This window comes from Suncus etruscus, chromosome 17, assembly GCF_024139225.1.
Source record: "Suncus etruscus isolate mSunEtr1 chromosome 17, mSunEtr1.pri.cur, whole genome shotgun sequence".
In the NCBI taxonomy this organism is placed as follows: domain Eukaryota; kingdom Metazoa; phylum Chordata; class Mammalia; order Eulipotyphla; family Soricidae; genus Suncus; species Suncus etruscus.
Window position 1 is genome coordinate 21,660,870 of NC_064864.1, and position 18,327 is coordinate 21,679,196.

At 48.7% G+C, this 18,327-nt stretch overlaps 1 protein-coding gene across 1 annotated transcript in view; it reads right to left on the reverse strand.

The window, feature by feature from the left end:
• KLHL22 (kelch like family member 22) overlaps positions 1–18,066 on the reverse strand; it is a 35,844-nt gene extending 17,778 nt beyond the window's left edge. The window contains exons 1-2 of the mRNA XM_049764609.1: positions 17,932–18,066; positions 11,877–12,142 (exon numbers count right to left, since the gene is read on the reverse strand). Of these exons, the coding sequence (XP_049620566.1) occupies positions 11,877–12,103 (227 nt within the window). The 5' untranslated portion in view covers positions 12,104–12,142; positions 17,932–18,066. The remainder of the gene's footprint in view (positions 1–11,876; positions 12,143–17,931) is intronic.
• Positions 18,067–18,327: the final 261 nt, after the last annotated feature.

Here is an 18,327-nt window from a genome sequence, read left to right on the forward strand (position 1 = left end):
GCCAAGTAGGAGATGCAGTGAGTTCTTTCTAGACTTGGGTGTCTCATGGTCAGAGTGGAGAGGCTGAAGGCCCACTTCCAGGGGCATCTTGAGGCTGACATGTAGCTGAAACCTCCCAAGGCTAGAAAGGAGCACTCCCAACAATGGGCTGGGGGCTGGATGGGGTGCAGCTCCAGACCAGGGAGAAATCCCTAAGAGGTCAACAGCAGAGAGGTTCAGGATGTTCAGAGGGAGAGAATGGTGGTCAGCAGAGGCATCAAGCTGAAACCCTCTAAGATGACTGTGGTAATTTTTCTTTTAGGTTTTAGGGCTCTCCTTGGCTGTGCTCAGGACTGACTTCTGGTTCTGTGCTCAGAGACCACTCCTAGCAGAGCTCAGGGGACCATTCAGTTGCTGAAGATCAAACCCAGGTCAGCCATGTGTAAGAACCAGACCTGCTGTACTATCTCTCTGGACTCATAGTTTTATATTTCTATTTTAAATAACTTATTGAATTATCATGAATTATAAAATTATTCATGACTGAGTTCCAAGAGTATGATGTTTGATCTCCCATTCCTTCACCAATGCCCACTTTCTCCACTAATGTCCCCAATTTCTTTTTTCTTTTTTTTTTTTTTTTTTGGTTTTTGGGTCACACCCAGCAGTGCTCAGGGGTTACTTTTGGCTCTACGCTCAGAAATCGCCCCTGGCATGCTCGGGGGACCATATGGGATGCCGGGATTCGAAGCACCGTCCTTCTGCATGAAAGGCAAACGCCTTATCTCCATGCTATCTCTCCGGCCCCTCTTTTTTCTTTTTTTTTTTTTTTTTTTTTTTTTGGTTTTTGGGTCACACCTGGCAGTGCTCAGGGGTTATTCCTGGCTCCAGGCTCAGAAATTGCTCCTGGCAGGCACAGGGGACCATATGGGGCGCCGGGATTCGAACCGATGACCTCCTGCATGAAAGGCAAACGCCTTACCTCCATGCTATCTCTCCGGCCCCGGCCCCTCTTTTTTCTTTTCTTTTCTTTTTTTTTTTTTTTTTTGGTTTTTGGGCCACACCTGGCGATGCTCAGGGGTTACTCCTGCTATGTGCTCAGAAATCGCTCTAGACTTGAGGGACCATATGGGATGCCAGGGGTCCTAATGTCCCCAATTTCTCTCCCGGCCCCCAGCCTGTCTCTCTGGTACTTTTTTTGGGGAGAAGCCACACCCGGAGACGCTCAGGGGTTACTCCTGACTCTGTGCTCAGAAACCGCTCCTGGCAAGCACAGGGGACCGAATGGGATGCCAGGATTTGAACCAACATCAGTCCTGGGCCAACCACTTGCAAGGCCAGTGCTCTATCACTGTGCTATCTCTCTGGCCAAACAGAGAATGAGAGAGAGATGTGTGTGTGTGTGTGTGTGTGTGTGTGTGTGTGTGTGTGTGTGTGTGTGTGTGTGTGTGTGTGCAGCACTGTCCCCTACCACTGTGCTATCTCTCTGGCCAAGTATTGTGTGTGTGTGTGACATGTGTGACGCGCGCCTGCGCACGCACAGCACTGTCCCCAGGGACAGTCCATACACCTCATTTTTTCCTCATGTTTTGACTTATACCCCAAAAAGGGTTCTTGACTGGCGTCATTCTATTCCTGCAAAGGTAATCTTCATGGTTCAGCCTGCTTCTAAGGGACACAGATGGGGTGTCACTCCTTTGCCAGCATTTTACCTGATGAGAAGCCCTACACCCAGATACTTGGCTTATATCTGTTCCAAGATTCATTACTGTGAAAACAACAACTGAGTTTATTGGTTTATCCATGTCTTTTGTTTTTGGGCCACACCCAGTGGTGCTCAGGGTAACTCCTGGTTCTTCACACAGAAATGACTCCTGGAAAGCTCAAGAAACCATATGGGATACTGGGGATCAAACCGGGGTTGGCAGCACACAATACAAACTCCTTAACTGCTCTGCTATCACTCCAGCCTTGGTTTATCCATTTTTTTTCACTTTCTGGTTTTTTTGTTTGTTTGTTTTTGGGTCACATCCAGCAGCACTCAGGGACTACTCCTGGTTCTACACTCAAAAATCGCTCCTTGGCAGTCATAGGGGACCATATGGAACACCGGGATTCAAACCACCGTCCTTCTGCAAGCAAGGCAAATGCCTTACCTCCACGCTATCTCTCCAGCCCCATTTTTTCACATTTTGATAGATATGTTCCAGACATGCTCTGGACATCACTGCCAACAGTGGGAGCATTCCCCAACAGAATAAGTGGGGACAGCACCAACTTCAACTGCCACCAGAAGGGGGAAAATCCTTACAACTAACAAGATCAAGTCCCATCAAACGTTTCAGAGTTATTCTGATTGAGCAGGATTACTTCTCATTTCCTAGGACTCTCGTGATCTCATCAAGTTGAAGAACTTTGTTCACAGGGGTTGAGTTAGGATTTTTTTTAACTTTATTTATTGATTGATTGATTGTTGGACCACATCCAGCAGCGCTCAAGGGTCACTTTGACTCTGCACTCATAAACCACTCCTGGCAGGCTCAGGAGACCAACTGAGGTCGGTCCTAGGTTAGCCATGTGCAAGGCAAATGCCCTACCACTCACTGTTCTATCGCTCTGGCCCAATAAAGCAACGTGTTTTTTTGTTTGGTTGGTTGGTTTTTGGGTCACACCTGACTCTGCATTCAGAAATCACTCCTGGCAGGCACTGGAGGGGGACCACATGGGATATTGGGATTTGAACCACCATCTGTCCTGGATTGGCTACGTGCAAGGCAAACGCCCTACCGCTGTGCTATCTCTACCACCCCAGCTAAAAGGGTAACTTTTTTTTTTTTTTTTGGTTTTTGGGCCACACCCGGTAACGCTCAGGGGTTACTCCTGGCTATGCGCTCAGAAGTTGCTCCTGGCTTGGGGGACCACATGGGACGCCAGGGGATCTAACCGAGGTCCGTCCAAGGCTAGCGCAGGCAAGGCAGGCACCTTACCTCTTGCGCCACCGCCCGGCCCCTAAAAGGGTAACTTTTAACTAATGATTTCTCTCTCTCCCTCTTTCTGTCCCTGGCTGTGATCAGGGCTTACTCTGGACAGAGTAGGAAAGACTGCATAGGATGCTGAAGACTGAACCTGGAGTGGCTGCATGCAAGCAATTTATCACTATACTATTGCTCCAGCCCATTTCCATCTTTCAACCTTAATATAGGATTCACCCTTGTGGGTTTTTTCTTTTTGGGGAGCATACTCTGTGGTGCTCAGGAGTCACTCCAAAAAGTACTTGGAGACAATCCACAGGGCGCCAGAGATGGAATCCAGGGTTCACACACACACTCAACATGTGCTTTGAGTCATCTCCATGATACTGGGATTCACTTTTTTTTCCTTCAGTGGAATAATCTGGACACTCTAACTAAGGATACAATCCGTAGGGGTGGGGCCAGAGTGATAGCATAGTGGTAAGGCCTTTACCTTGCAAGCAACCAACACAGGACAGACAGCGGTTCGAATTCCGGCATCCCATATGGTCCCCTGAACCCGCCAGGGGTGATTTCTGAGCACAGAGCCAGGAGTAACCCCTGAGTGCCACCGGGTGTAACCCTTCCCCCCCCCCAAAAAAAAAACCCATAGGGGTGTTTATATGAAATAATTGAGGTGAAGAGTGCTCCCTCCTGGTGGCAATGGTACCCACCCATATCTGAGTGCTACTCCACACACTGGGACTGGGGGAGGGGGGAATCTGCTCATTTCTCATGGTCAAGGTCCTTCTCTACGTGAAGCCATAAATACAAAGAGGGGATGATCAGGAAGGCAGGGATGACATGGGGCATATAGGTTTGGGCTTAGAACTTTTTTTTGTTTTTTGTTTTCTTGTTGTTTTTTTTTTTTGGGGGGGGGGGTCATACCCGGCAGCTACTCCTAACTCTGTCCTCAGAAATCACCCCTGGGGCCCGGAGAGATAGCACAGCGACGTTTGCCTTGCAAGCAGCTGATCCAGGACCAAAGGTGGTTGGTTCAAATCCCGATGTCCCATATGGTCCCCCGTGCCTGCCAGGAGCTATTTCTGAGCAGACAGCAGGAGTAACCCCTGAGCACCGCCGGGTGTGACCCAAAAACAAAAACAAAAACAAAAACAAACAACAGAAATTGCCCCTGGCAGGTACGGGGGACCATATGGGATGCTGGGATTCAAACCACCATTTCTCTGCATGCAAGGCAAACACGTTACCTCCATGCTATCTCTCCGGACCCTAGGCTCAGAACTTTTTTTTTTTTTTTTTGTGGTTTTTGGGTCACACCCGGCAGTGCTCAGGGGTTATTCCTGGCTCTGTGCTCAGAAATTGCTCCTGGCAGGCACGGGGGACCATATGGGACGCCGGGATTCGAACCGATGACCTTCTGCATGAAAGGCAAACGCCTTACCTCCATGCTATCTCTCCGGCCCCCTAGGCTCAGAACTTGAGTGGGATGACCACTCAGGACTCAGGAAGCTTTCTGCTATACTGCTTGTTGGAGCTCAGCTGCCTCCATGGCTCAGATCTTGGTGACACTATCCCCATAGAGAAGCTTCACCTCAGCCTGGCGCCACTTCTGGCCATGCCAAGCCCTGTCGCTGAGCAGCTGTTCCAAGTACTATTGTGGGTTATAATGCAGGTCATAGTCAGCATTAATGAAATCACTTCCAGCAGCTGCCACCACTCCTCCTGGTGCCTCTGGGTCTGTGCAAAGTAGTGGTAGAGCCCCTGGTGATTTCCATGTTGTTGACATCACATTCTGTCTTTCGGACCTCAAGGAAGGAGTGCTGATGGCCAAAGTCTGAGTGAAGATGAGGGACAGCTAGGCAAGGTTCTCTGGAAGAGGAGACCCCATGGCTGGAAAGCAGAGAGTGTTCTATGGGGAGGAAAGGCAGAAGTGCAGCATTGCCGAGGGAAACAGCAAAATCAGAGTCTCAAGAGCACCACGGGCAGGAGAGGCCATAGCCCCTCATTAAAACAGCTGTCAAGGGCCAGAGATGTAGCACAGCGGTAGGGTGTTTGCCTTGCACCCAGCAATCCTGGCATCCCATACAGTCCCCCATGCCTGCCACTATGGATTTCTGAGCGTAGAGCCAGGAGTAACCTCTGAGCACAGCCAGGTGACCCAAAAAATAAAAAATAAAATAAAGAAACAGCTGTAGAATGCATTGGGAAAACTTGAAATCCCACTAGAGTGCTCACTAGTAGACTATTTTAGCCTCTTAATTGGAAATTATTCAATTTTTATTTGATTATGCCTGCTTGTATGATCTAATGCCTCTCTCCACAGATGCCCTTAGATAAGGCATCTGAATGCCATGGACTCTTGCTATAGTGTTCAGTCATTGAGTATATTTTTGTGATTTATTTTTTTTGGGAGGCCACACCCCATGACACTCAGGGGTTACTCCTGGCTATGCACTCAGAAATTGCTCCTGGCTTGGGGAACCATATGGGACACCAGGGGATCAAACCGCAGTCCGTCCTGGGTCAGCTGTGTGCAAGGCAAACGCCCTACTGCTGCACCATCGCTCAGGCCCCTGCAATTTATTTTTTTTTTTTTTTTTTTTTTTTTTTTTTTTTTTTTTTTTTTTTTTTTGGTTTTTGGGCCACACCCTGTGACACTCAGGGGTTACTCCTGGCTATGCGCTCAGAAGTTGCTCCTGGCTTCTTGGGGGACCATATGGGACGCCGGGGGATCGAACCGCGGTCCATCCTAGGCTAGCGCAGGCAAGGCAGGCACCTTACCTCCAGCGCCACCGCCCGGCCCCGCAATTTATTTTTAATTCATGCTAGTTTTCTTTTTTGGGGGGAAGGGAATTGGGCCACGCCCAGTGACGCTCAGGGGTTACTCCTGGCTATGCACTCAGAAATCGCTCCTGGCTTGGGGAACTATATGGGATACTGGGGGATCGAACTGTGGTCCATCCTAGGTTAGCATATAGCAAGACAAAAGCCCTATCGCTTGTGCCACGCTTGGCCCCTTAGGCTAGTTTTCTACTATATTATATGCTTTTATTCCCAGTTTGCCTTCAGGAAGGAATCTGGATGTTCAAGACATGTGATACAATACTCCAATATGTAGACTCTTTTACAGTGCTCATTACCATACTACTTAGGATTCTAGCTTTAAATATTACAATTTGGGGCCAGGCGGTGGCGCTAAAGGTAAAGTGCCTGCCTTGCCTGCGCTAGCCTTGGACGGACCACGGTTATATCCCCCGGTGTCCCATATGGTCCCCCAAGCCAGGAGCAACTTCTGAGCACATAGCCAGGAGTAACCCCTGAGCATTACCGGGTGTGGCCCAAAAAAAAAATTACAATTTTTTTGTTTTGTTTTGTTTTGTGGGCCACACTCGTTTGATGCTCAGGGATTACTCCTGGCTATGAGCTCAGAAATCGCTCCTGGCTTGGGGGGACCATATAGGACACTGGGGGATCGAACCATGGTCCGTCTTAGGCTAGTGCTTGCAAGGTAGACACCTTACCTCTAGCACCACTGCTCCGGCCCCACAATTTTTTTTGGGGGGAAGGTTTTGGGTCATACCTGGCTGTTCAGAGATTACTCCTGGCTCTGCACTCAGAAGTCGCTCCTGGCAGGTTTGAAGGACCATATGGGATGCTGGGAATTGAACCCATGTCCATTGGGGTTAGGTGCATGCAAGGCAAATGCCCTACCGCTATGCTATTTCTCCAGCCCCTAAATATTATAATTGTTTTAAAAATGTTCTATGCAAGGGCTGAAGAGATAGCATAACAGTAAGGCGTTTGCCTTGCAAGCAGCAGATCCAGGATGGACAGTGGTTTGAATCCTGGCATTCCATATGGTCCCCTATGCCTGCCAGGAACAATTTCTGAGCTCAGAGCCAGGAGTAACCCTGAGTGCCACTGGGTATAGCCCAAAAAGAAAGTAAAAAAAGAATGTTCTATGCACATTTTAAGCCATGAAGCCTTTTCCAGCAAAGTTCTCCTCCATCAACACTGATTACTCCAAGGAGTTGGAAAATTATTCCATTTGACATGCCAGCTTTATATCTTGAAGCACTTTGACCCATTCCACGTGGGTCAATTTTCCTAATACGACCTATAAATGAATCATTGACTGGTAGGTTGTTGGGCCACACCCAGTATTGCTCAGGGGTCACTTCTGGCTCTGCACTCAGAAATCATTCCTGGCAGGCTTGGGGGACCATATGGGATGCCAGGGATCAAACCCAGGTCCCTCCTGGGTTGGCTGTGTGCAAGGCAAACACCCTACCATTGTGCTATTGCTCAGGACCCTTTGTATATTTTGTTTTTGTTTTTGTTTTGTTTTGTTTTTGGTTTTTGGGCCACACCTGGCGGTGCTCAGGGGTTACTCCTGGCTGTATGCTCAGAAATAGCTCCTGGCAGGCACGGGGACCATATGGGACACTGGGATTCGAAACAACCACCTTTGGTCCTGGATCAGCTGCTTGCAAGGCAAACACCACTGTGCTATCTCTCCGGGGCCCTTTGTATATTTTGTAAGTATATTTCTCAATATGTATATTCATGTATATTCTTTTTTTTTTGGTTTTGGTTTTGGGGTCACACCTGGCAGTGCTCAGGGGTTACTCCTGGCTCTACACTAAGAAATTGCTCCTGGCAGGCTCGGGGGACAATAATGGATGCCAGGATTTGAACCACTGTCCTTCTGCATGCAAGGCAAACGCCTTACCTCTATGCTATCTCTCCAGCCCCTATTGTATATTTCTTTATGTAATTATAACTTTACCCCTTTTCTTTAGATTTGCTAGTAGGAATTCTTAGAAGATAGTAAAAAAAAATAATACCCTTGGAGTCCTTGATAGAACTAGTTTATAGGAACCCCTGTCCTTCTGAATGCAAGGCAAACTCACTGTCTCCATGCTATCTCTCTGGCCCCTTGGTTTTTTTTTTTTTCTCTTAGCCTCCAATGGTATCCTGTGGTACCGTTCTTTTTGTATAGGCACATTAAATTCAGAAAACATTAGATACTAAGAGAAATTATTATCCATTAGGAATGAGAACTCAAGCTTTTTGTTACAGAGGGTCTTCCACCCTGAACATTTACCATAGTGACTTGACTTAGGCTTTAGTTGTTTGGACATCAGCTAAATCACCCCTGAACCTTGGGTCCCATCTTTGGATCCAGCACAGTTTTCTGCACCTACACCGGGAACAGACCTTCTATCAGGATTACCCAACTTGAGTGACTGTGACTGTTTATATTTGCCCAGAACACAACAGACAGATGGGGGAGCCCAGGACCAGCCTTGGCTGAAACAACCTCCCAGTGCTGTCTGGAGCATTTGCAGCAGGAAAAGCTTGGAGCTCGCTCCCTTGGTGGTGAAGGATCCTTTGCAAGACACTTTTGCAGGATCCTTTGGAAGTTCCCTGTCGACTCACCCTCCAGAGCTTTCCAGAACAATGCAGCTGCTCAGGACACCACCGCTGCTTCTGGCCACAGGTTTCTTTTTTTTTTCTTTTTTTTTTTTTTTTTTTTTTGGTTTTTGGGTCACACCCGGCGGTGCTCAGGGGTTATTCCTGGCTATCTGCTCAGAAATAGCTCCTGGCAGGCACAGGGGACCATATGGGACACCAGGATTCGAACCAACCACCTTTGGTCCTGGATCGGCTGCTTGCAAGGCAAACACCGCTGTGCTATCTCTCCGGGCCCTGCCACAGGTTTCTATCAGGACAGACCCTGGAACTGCCTTGACACAAACTTGTTCCAGGTGGGCCTCATACTAACCTGACTAGGGCTTGGAAATCAGCAACAACTTGCTTTGAAGGCAAATTTCCCTACCTCACCACATAACGGTGAGATGAAATCAGGAAACACTTCAGGTCATCCTAACTTCGACATAAGATACGTGCTAAAACCAACACCAACATCTCCAATTACTGATACCTGACAGCAAACACTGTGATTCAGGAGAACATTTCCTGGGACTTGGAAGAAAGACTTTGGGGTTAGACATATTAGTATGCCTGGAGCCTGTAATTGGTTTTATGGCAGGATGCTTCAAAGGACACCCATGATTTTAGGCCAAAAGTTTTTTTTTTCTTTCTATTTTCCCACCTTTTGTTGTGCCTATGCAAAAATTTTGCCAACCATTTTATCTTTTAGTTAAAGGTATCTGCCCTTCTCTTAGAACCTTGGGATGCAAATTACTTTGTTTTACCTCATGTTTCTGCATTTTTCTATAAAGTCAATTAGGGGGAGATATTAGATTAACTAGGTCCCTCCCTATTCTTCACCCAGGGTGTGGTCTAGATTCTTCCTAATAAAAACCCTGGATCTCAGGAAAACACTCTCTTGCATTTCCAGCTTTCCTCCACAGAGCTATCTACTTCTTAGGAGCAGAAGGTTTACGTGATGAAATTCCTGAGCCCATTTCACCCCCTTCAGTGTGTGTATGGATTATTTCCTGCATCAGCATTTGCTTCCAGACCCCTGTCTCTCCAATGTCCTGGTCTTGGAACATGAGGCTTCCATCAAAACTAGGGATCAAAACCAGATCAGAGAAAGAGCCCTGGGGCCGGTGAGGTGGCGCTAGAGGTAAGGTGTCTGCTTTGCAAGCGCTAGCCAAGGAAGGACTCGGTTCGATCCCCTGGCATCCCATATTGTCCCCCTAAGCCAGGGTCGATTTCTGAGCGCTTAGCAGGAGTAACCCCTGAGCATCAAATGGGTGTGGCCCGAAAAAAACAAAAAAAACTAGAAAGAAAGAGCCCTACCTGCTTTGTGTTATTTCTTTAGCCCAGGAACTAGAGTTTTGGTTGTCAAGCAACACTCTTGCCGGCTTGTGGGTGAGGCTCATCCTCTCCCCCAAAGCCTCACTAGTGCAAATAAGGGTAGGATGCCAGCTCTTTTCAGTATGCCAGGTGCAGGGACAGGTCACTGAGAGTCATGAGAAACCCATGGGAGGGCAAAGGGGTATAGAAGGTAAGGAACCAGATGCTGGAAGAGCCCAGGGAGGAGAAGGTAGAACTAGATAAATGTCAGCCAGCGAAAGAACCAGCAGGGATGACCTGTCCAATGTACATACAGGCTTTATCAAATGGCTCAATTTCAATGCCCATCAGCAACTAGAGGTCTTGACACAGTTCCTAAACATGTGAGCACTTCCAGCCAGCATTAGAACTTCGCTGGGGGCAGGTAGGGAGGGGTGTGTGGGTCAGGTGATATTAAAAGATAAGTTTCGGGGCGGGAAGGTAGCGCTAGAGATAAGGTGTCTGCCTTGTAAGCGCTAGCCAAGGAACGGACCTCGGTTCGATCCCCCGGCGTCCCATATGGTCCCCCCAAGCCAGGGGCAATTTCTGAGCACTTAGCCAGGAGTAACCCCTGAGCATCAAACGGGTGTGGCCCAAAAACCAAAAAAAAAAAAAAAAAAAAAAAAAAGATAAGTTGCAGGGGCTGGAGCAATAGCACAGCAATAGGACATATGCTTTGCATGCGTCCAACCCTGGATGGACGCTGGCTAGATTCCCAGAAGCCCACATGGTCTTCCATGCCTGCCAGGAGTGATTTCTGAGCACAGAGTCAAGAGTAACCCTTGAGAGCCACCAGGTGTGGCCCAAAAAAACCCAAAAAAACTAAATAAATTAATAAATAAAAAGGCAATTATAGGGGGCCAGAGAGACAGCACAGTGGTAGGGCGTTTGCCTTGCATGAGGCCAACACAGGACAGACCCCAGTTTGAATCCCAAAATCCCATATGGTATCCCAAGCTTGCCAGGAGTGATTTCTGAATGCAGAACCAGGAGTAATCCTGGAGCACATCCGGGTGTGGCCCAAAAACAAAAAACAAACAAAAAAAAAACAAAACAAAACAAAAAAACAATTAGTACCCAGGTTGTACTTTTCAGATCTGAAGTTTTCCTCAATGAAATGCTAGAGAAGCGAGATTAATGTAGGAAAAAAATGTACTTCACACCAACATACTGTTCTCAGAGCAGAAAATTAATTTTTCTAAAGTGCAACATTACAGATAAAAACAAGCACATTATTGTTCAAGTAAAGAGATAGAGGTCTAGAGAGACAATGCAGAGTTGAGCGCCTGCTTCACATGCAGGAGGCTCAGGTTCTATACGCCACACTACATGGTCCTACGAACCACCTCGGGTGACCTCCAGCACTGAGTCAGGTATGAGAGACTCCAAGCACTGAGGCAGGTGCAGCACCTGAGCACAGCCAGGAATGGCACAATAACCAAATAATCAAACTAACAAGGGGCTGAAGAGATAGAACAGAGGTAGGGTGTTTGCCTTGCATGAGGCCAATTCAGGAAAGACCTGAGTTTGATTTCAGGCATTCCATATGGTCCCCTGAGTCTGCCAGGAGCAATTTCTGAGCACAGAGCCAGGAGTAACCCATGAGCACTGCTGGGTGTGACCCAAAAAAACAAAAAACAAACAAAAAAAAAAATCAGACTAACAAAGAAGAAAACAGAACATACCCAGGAGAGATAGAACCTTTCAAAAACAAAAGCAAAACATAAAAACTCTAGGAAAACTCTCCACTCCCTTTTGTGTCTCACTGTTGACAAGAACCATGGGAGAGGGGCCAGAGAGATAGCATGGAGGTAGGGCATTTGCCTTGCATGCAAAAGGACGGTGGTTCGAATCCCAGCACCCTATATGGTCTCCCAAGCATGCCAGGAGCGATTTCTGAGCAGAGAGCCAGGAGTAACCCCCGAGCGCTGCTGGGTATGACCCAAAAACCAAAAAACAACAACAAGGAAAAAAAAGAACCATGGGAGAAGGTCTGTGGGAGTGACCTGGGGGTTCTGCGGGACCCCTCTGTCCATCCGGTGGTTGGTGCCAGCAAGCAGATCTGGTACAGTTGACAAGATCTTTGTGATTAACTGAGGGCAGTCGACTCACCTGAAGTAATCGCAGGATGCAGCCAACAGGATGCGATGGGCCTCGATATGTCTGCCCTCCACCACCAGGACCACGTCGAAGAGGATGCCACTGTCCCGGAGGGCCAGCAGCCCTCGGAGCAGGGCCTGTGAGTGCTGGGCGCTTCGGTACGTGTTGTTGACACAATGTGCGTGTGAGGGCTGCGTGGGTAACTTGCACAGCTGCGTGATCTCCTGCTCCTCCGCCATTCTCACCACCACACCAGACCTCACCACCGTGGGCGTCAGCTGGCAAGAGAGAGGAGAGGGGAGTGAGGCAGCAAGACCCAATCTCCACCCTGTGCAAGACCTGCCAGCTCTGTTCCCAAGGAGGCACTGGAGGCTACCAGCTCCAGCTCCTCCTTCCCAGGCCTCTTCCCTGGGTGTCCTTGCAGTCTCACACCCAGACTCCCTATCCTCCCACAGCTTGTCCACACTTGGCCTTCATCACTGAGATTTCTCACACCCTCCCACTCCCTTTCATCTAGAAGACAGGATCCACCATGGCATACCCAAACTGCTTCTCGGGTTCCTTAACCATAACCAGGGGGAAATCAAAGTGGTAATTCCCAGTGGGAAAAGCTAAAAGTCAGTTACCAGTGATCAGAAAGAACCAGCATAGACCAGGATCTCCAGAATTACTCACTCTCCCTGAGAAAGAACAAAACAAATGCACCAAAGTAACACCTGTAGAGGGTCTGATTTAAACAGTAACTTAACAAGACCTGGTGATGAACATTCTTTTTAGAATGTTTTGGTGGGGTTTTTTTTTTCTTTGTATGAATGTGGGGGACTATAGGTAGTACCAGGGATTTATTTTTCTTTCTTTTTTTTAGTTTTTGGTTCACACTCAGCAGCACTCAGGGGTTACTCCTGGCTCTACACTTAGACATTGCTCCTGGCAGGCTCAGGGGATCATATGGGATGCCAGGATTCAAACCACCGTTTTTCGGCATGCAGGGCAAACACCCTACCTCCAGGCTATCTCTCTGGCCCCCAGAGATTATTTTTAAACAAGGGAGGTGGTTTGCCACACTAGCTCTGTGCTCAGGAATGACCCTGGGAGTACTTTGGGGAACTTAAGTTGGAGTTGGGAATTCAAACCAGGGTTATATCCACCATAGCCATATGCAAGGTAAGTACTTTCCCTTCTGTACTATCTATCTAGCCTAGTGCCAGGGGAAGAAGTGGGGTCAGCTACAAGCAAGAAAGCATCTTACCCCTATATATCACTCTGTAGTGTTTTTATGTTTTGTCTTGTTTTGAGGCCACACCCAGGACTTACTCTTGGTTCTGCCTTCGAAGAAACTCCCTGGTAGGGTTTGGGGGACCATACACTCTTTACTAGCACTGTTGTCTTTTCCACACTGAAAGTCTCATGACCTGAGTAGCCCTTCTCCTCTTTAACCCCTTATAAGATGATCCTTCTGATTTTTTTGGGGGGAGGGGGTTTGGGACCAACCCCATGGGTGTCTAGAGATTACCTCTGGCTCATTGCTCAGGAATTAACTCCTGGTGGTGCTTAGTGGACCATACAGGATCGAACCCAGGTCAGTTGCATGCCCAAATCAATGCAAATAAATGCACCTTACTCCTTTGCAGCCACTACTCTGGGTCAGATTGCAAAGATGCTCCAATCAGTTTCCAACCTCCTGTTCCATCCTCCCTGGCTTCCTTTCCCAGGTTGCACAGGGTTCTCCCACCCCATTCCACCCCAAATTTTCAAGTGTTGATTACCATTTCCTGCTGCTTAGAACATCCCACGATCTTGTACAAAACCATCCTGCCCCTCAACTCATGGCCTGTGATGAGTACCTGGCATCCTCTGAACACTTCTGGTCTCCCACTTAATCTTGTCTCCTAGAACAAACACCCACCCTGGTCAAGGTCTAGTTCCATCACTTCTCTCTCCAACACTGCACCAAGAACACCACAGGTGGGCTGGAGAGATAGCATGGAGGTAGGGTGTTTGCCTTGCATGCAGAAGGACGGTGGTTTGAAACCCGGCATCTCATCTGGTCCCCCAAGCCTGCCAGGAGCGATTTCTGAGAGTAGAGCCAGAGTGTGACCTGAGCGCTGCCAGGTGTGACCCAAAAACAAACAAACAAACAAACAAACAAAAGAACACCACAGGCATGTTCCAACACAGACACTGACCCAGTCACCTAGCACAAGGAGTACGGCTCCTCGAGGGACTGGGGTTCATCTCACACATGTCTCAGAGCCCTTGTCCCTCTCCATTGCTGAGCACACACCTGGGCACCCAGTCCAGGCCACAACTTTCTCCTCCTCATTATGACTACTGTGAAGTGGACAGGGCCATTTTTTCAGAAGATGGACAAAAGGACTAATACCCCAAAGAACACCAAGACTCTGGTGGGTCCCCACCTGCTATAAGCACTGCAGCTGCACCTACTACAAATACAGTGCACAAAGGTCAACAGGAAGAGAGTCTACACACACACACACACACACTCACACACACAGCGTAAGGGGAGAAAAAAAAAAAAGAATCAATTTCCTGCTCTAAAGAAGCACATTACCGGACCTGGAGAGCTAGCATAGCGGCATTTGCCTTGTAAGCAGCCGATCCAGGACCAAAGGTGGTGGTTCGAATCCCAGTGTCCCAGTGGTCCCCCGTGCCTGCCAGGAGCTATTTCTGAGCAGACAGCCAGGAGTGACCCCTGAGCACTGCCAGGTGTAGCCCAAAAAAAAAAAAAAAACAAAAAACAACCCCCCCCCCCCCAAAAAGAAGCACATTACCTAAAATGTAATATACTCAAGGCCATCAGAGCACAGCAATAAGGCATTTGCCTTGCACATAGAAATCCCAGGCAGACCCATATGGCTGGTCCTCTGAACCTGCCAGGAGCAATTTCTGAGCACAGGGCCAGAAGTAACCCCAAGCACTGCCAGGCGTGACTCAACCTCCCTCCCAAAAGGTCATGCATCATAAAGCAAGCAGTGGCTAAGACCAAAAAGCCCATCACTAGAATGGGACCTGCTGAGGCACTGTGGTTTGATACAACACTAGGAAATAGTTTAAATGAGCAAAGGACGGCCCCGGAGAGATAGCACAGTGGCGTTTGCCTTGCAAGCAGCCAATTCAGGACCAAAGGTGGTTGGTTTGAGTCCGGGTGTCCCATATGGTCCCCCGTGCCTGCCAGGAGCTATTTCTGAGCAGACAGCCAGGAGTAACCCCCTGAGCAACGCCGGGTGTGGCTGTGGGCCCCCCCCCAAAAAAAAAGAGCAAAGGAAAACTCCAGTTCCAGCCATCAACTTATAGAAACATGGGAGTCACAAAAGAAAGAAAAGCACATTACAGAATACATATAGAATGTTTTCAAAGTTTTAAAAACATATTCTCCAATATTTCTTATGCATTAAGTATTATGCTATGAAACAGTAAAGACATTAGAAGAAATCATAGCAAAGGCAATCTCGTGGAAGGAAAAGGGAATGTTTTGTTTTTGGTGCTGGGGATCAAATCTAGACACTTAAACATGCAAAACATAAACTATTGGAGCTGGAGAGTAGCATGGCATTTGCCTTGCATACACAAGTTACAGTGGTTTGAATCCTGACATCCCATATGGTCCCCCAAGCCTGCCAGGAGTGATTTCTGAGCATAGAGCCAGGAGTAACCCGAGCTGCTGGTGTGTGACCCAAAAACCAAAAAACAAACAAACAAAACACATAAACTCATCACTGGATTATATCCTCAAACTATTTTTATTCCTTTAAAAAAAAAAAGGTGGGGTACTGGAGATAGTAGAAGACTTAGGGTATACCCTTCAATGAGTTGATCCCAGTTTGTTCCCTGGTACCACAAGGTTCATACTCCCCTCCAGCGTCACCGTGTATAGTCCCAAGCACCATCAGGCCATTTTCAGGCCCTCACATTAAATCACAGGGGGGGAAGGTGCAGAGATAACACAATGATAGGGCTTTTACCTTGCGCACACTGACCCTGAATGGATCCAAATTCAATTCTGGACATCCCATGTGGTCCCCAGAGTTTGGCAGGAGCTATTTCTGAGCACAGAACCAGGAGTAAGCCCTGAGTGCTGCTAGTTGTGACTCAAAACAAATAAATAAATAAATAAAAAAATCCATGAGCACTTGAAGGGGGTAATAGCTCACTTTATTTTAGATGGGAATCTAATATTTATGTCTAAGCCAATTAGGTTAGGGGGGAAAAAGGGTGTGAGCTGTCAGCCAACCAGGTTAGGGGAAAGTAGGATGTGTGCTCTGAATTTTGGGGAATGAAAACATGGTGTGTACTCTTTGTGTTTAGGGGATTAGGAAAAAACAGGGTGTATGCTCCATGTGTTTAGCTATTGCCAGGGATTAAATTTAGGTCAGCAGCATGCAAAGCAAGCACCATACCTGCTAACGTCTCTACTTTCCAAAGGTCGTTTTATTTTTAATGTCTATTTGTCATTTAAATGCATACTGCCAGATTAGACTCCATAGAAACTGAACCAACTTATATGTCCACCAGCAAAGTATGAGAATTTCTGTCTAGTTCATCAGCAGTGTTTTTTACTCTTTGCTGACTTAACAGATGGAAACAGCATTTCACAGGATAGCCACATTTCTGTAACTGACCATATTGTTTAAAAAAAAAAAAAAGTGAAGTAGGATGCAGAACATCCTTTGTCATTCCTTTCTCATGTTTGTCTTTCTGAAATCCATAAATGTTCTCAGGAATTCACTCCTGGGACTCTTCGTCTTCCTATTCTCTTCACAGTGGCTGTTCCACATCCTGCAGCCCTTCCCTACACTGAACTCCCTCTGGCACTAGCAAGGCCCCTTGCTAGGACAGCTAGTACTGAGATAAGATTGCCCAAGGTTGGATCCCCAACACCACATATGGTCCCCTAGTGAGTGCTGAGTGTTCCTGTTCCCTGAGAACAGAGCCAAGGATAAAAAACCCTTTATGAAAATGAATTAGCATTTAGGCTAGAGAGATAGCACAGCAATAGGGTGTTTGCCTTGCACAAAGCCGATCCAGGATGCATGGTGGTTTGAATCCCGGCATCCCATAAAGTCCCCCATGCCTGCCAAGAGCAAGTTCTGAGCACAAATCCAGGAGTAACCCACTGAGCGCTGCCAGGTGTGACCCAAAAACCAAAAGAAAAAAGAAAAGAAAATGAATTAACACACGGATGACAAAGTCAAGAGCTTTTTCCAAGTTTCCAACTCAATACCATCATCCCCTGAGCCAGGTACCCTAAGTCTTCCGTGGAGTTCCAAAACAGATCTTGTCCTCAACAATCCCAATCCTAGGGAACCAAATATGCAACAAATGGTCAAGAGTCAACTCGAGAAGGAAGAAAAGGGTCTGTCTTTTTGCTTTAGGGCCACATCCAGCCAGTGCTTAGGGCTTATTCCTAGTACCGAAAACTGACTTCACTGAAGGGGGTGCTCCTGGGGGGAGGGGATATAGGATGCTGAGGATTGCAACCCCACCCACTGTGCAATCATTCTGGTCCTAGTGGGACCTAGTTGGGGGGGGGGGGCGAGTACTTATTTCTTTTCAAGTGGAAGCCTTTCATCTGGGGTGCTGATTCGAACCCGTGGCTGTGCATTCCTTCCTTCCTCTGGGGAGCCGAACCTGAGCATCTCAGGGTTCCAAACCGAGGCCCAGTCCCACGCAGGGCTCTCCTGTCTCCCCCCAGCCCAGGGAGGGCCGTCTCCTGGGCCCCCGCCAAAGGTTCTGGCATGGGCAAGACCATCATCTCTGGGCTTGTCCTTAGAGGGAGGGGGGAACTGCAGGTGTTTTGGGGTGGGCTCCCTCCAGGGCAAGTCTCGGGGAGACACCCCGGTGCAAAAGAGGCTCTTGAAGGCCGAGATCCAAAATCAGTCCGGCCGGGGGGGGGGGGGGGGGCTCGATCCCACGCGCACAGCACGATGTTGATCCAGCAGCGCCTGTTGCAAGTCCCCAGGGTCGCAGGATCGAGGCCCGAGCAAGGCCCGTGCACCGTGGGGGGTCCGTAGCGCCGAGCCCCCGCCACGTCAGGCCGCGCACTCACCTCAGGCCGCTGCCCCGCGCCCCCGGCGGCCCCCCGCGTGCAGCTCGCACGGCCCCGGGGCTCCGACCGCCGCCTCGGCCCGCGCCCGGCCAGCGAGCAGCTCACCTGGCGCCGCTGCAAGCCGAGGCCGCACGAGCTAGCGGGCGGGCGGGCGAGCTAAGGAGCGGGAGGCGGGGCGGGGCGGGGCCTGGGGAGGGGCGGGGCTGGCGTGTCACGTGATCGCGCCGCGCAGGCGCAGGCGCAGGCGCGCTTCCGGGGTGGGGGCCTGAGGGCGCCTCTCACACTCTCATGTGTCCCGGGGCTGCAGGGGATCTTAGACTCAGAGGTCTCTCTCTGAGGAGGCAGGGGGGCATCGCCTCCGGGGAGTGATGCGTGTTCGCTACCTGCTGGAGCTCC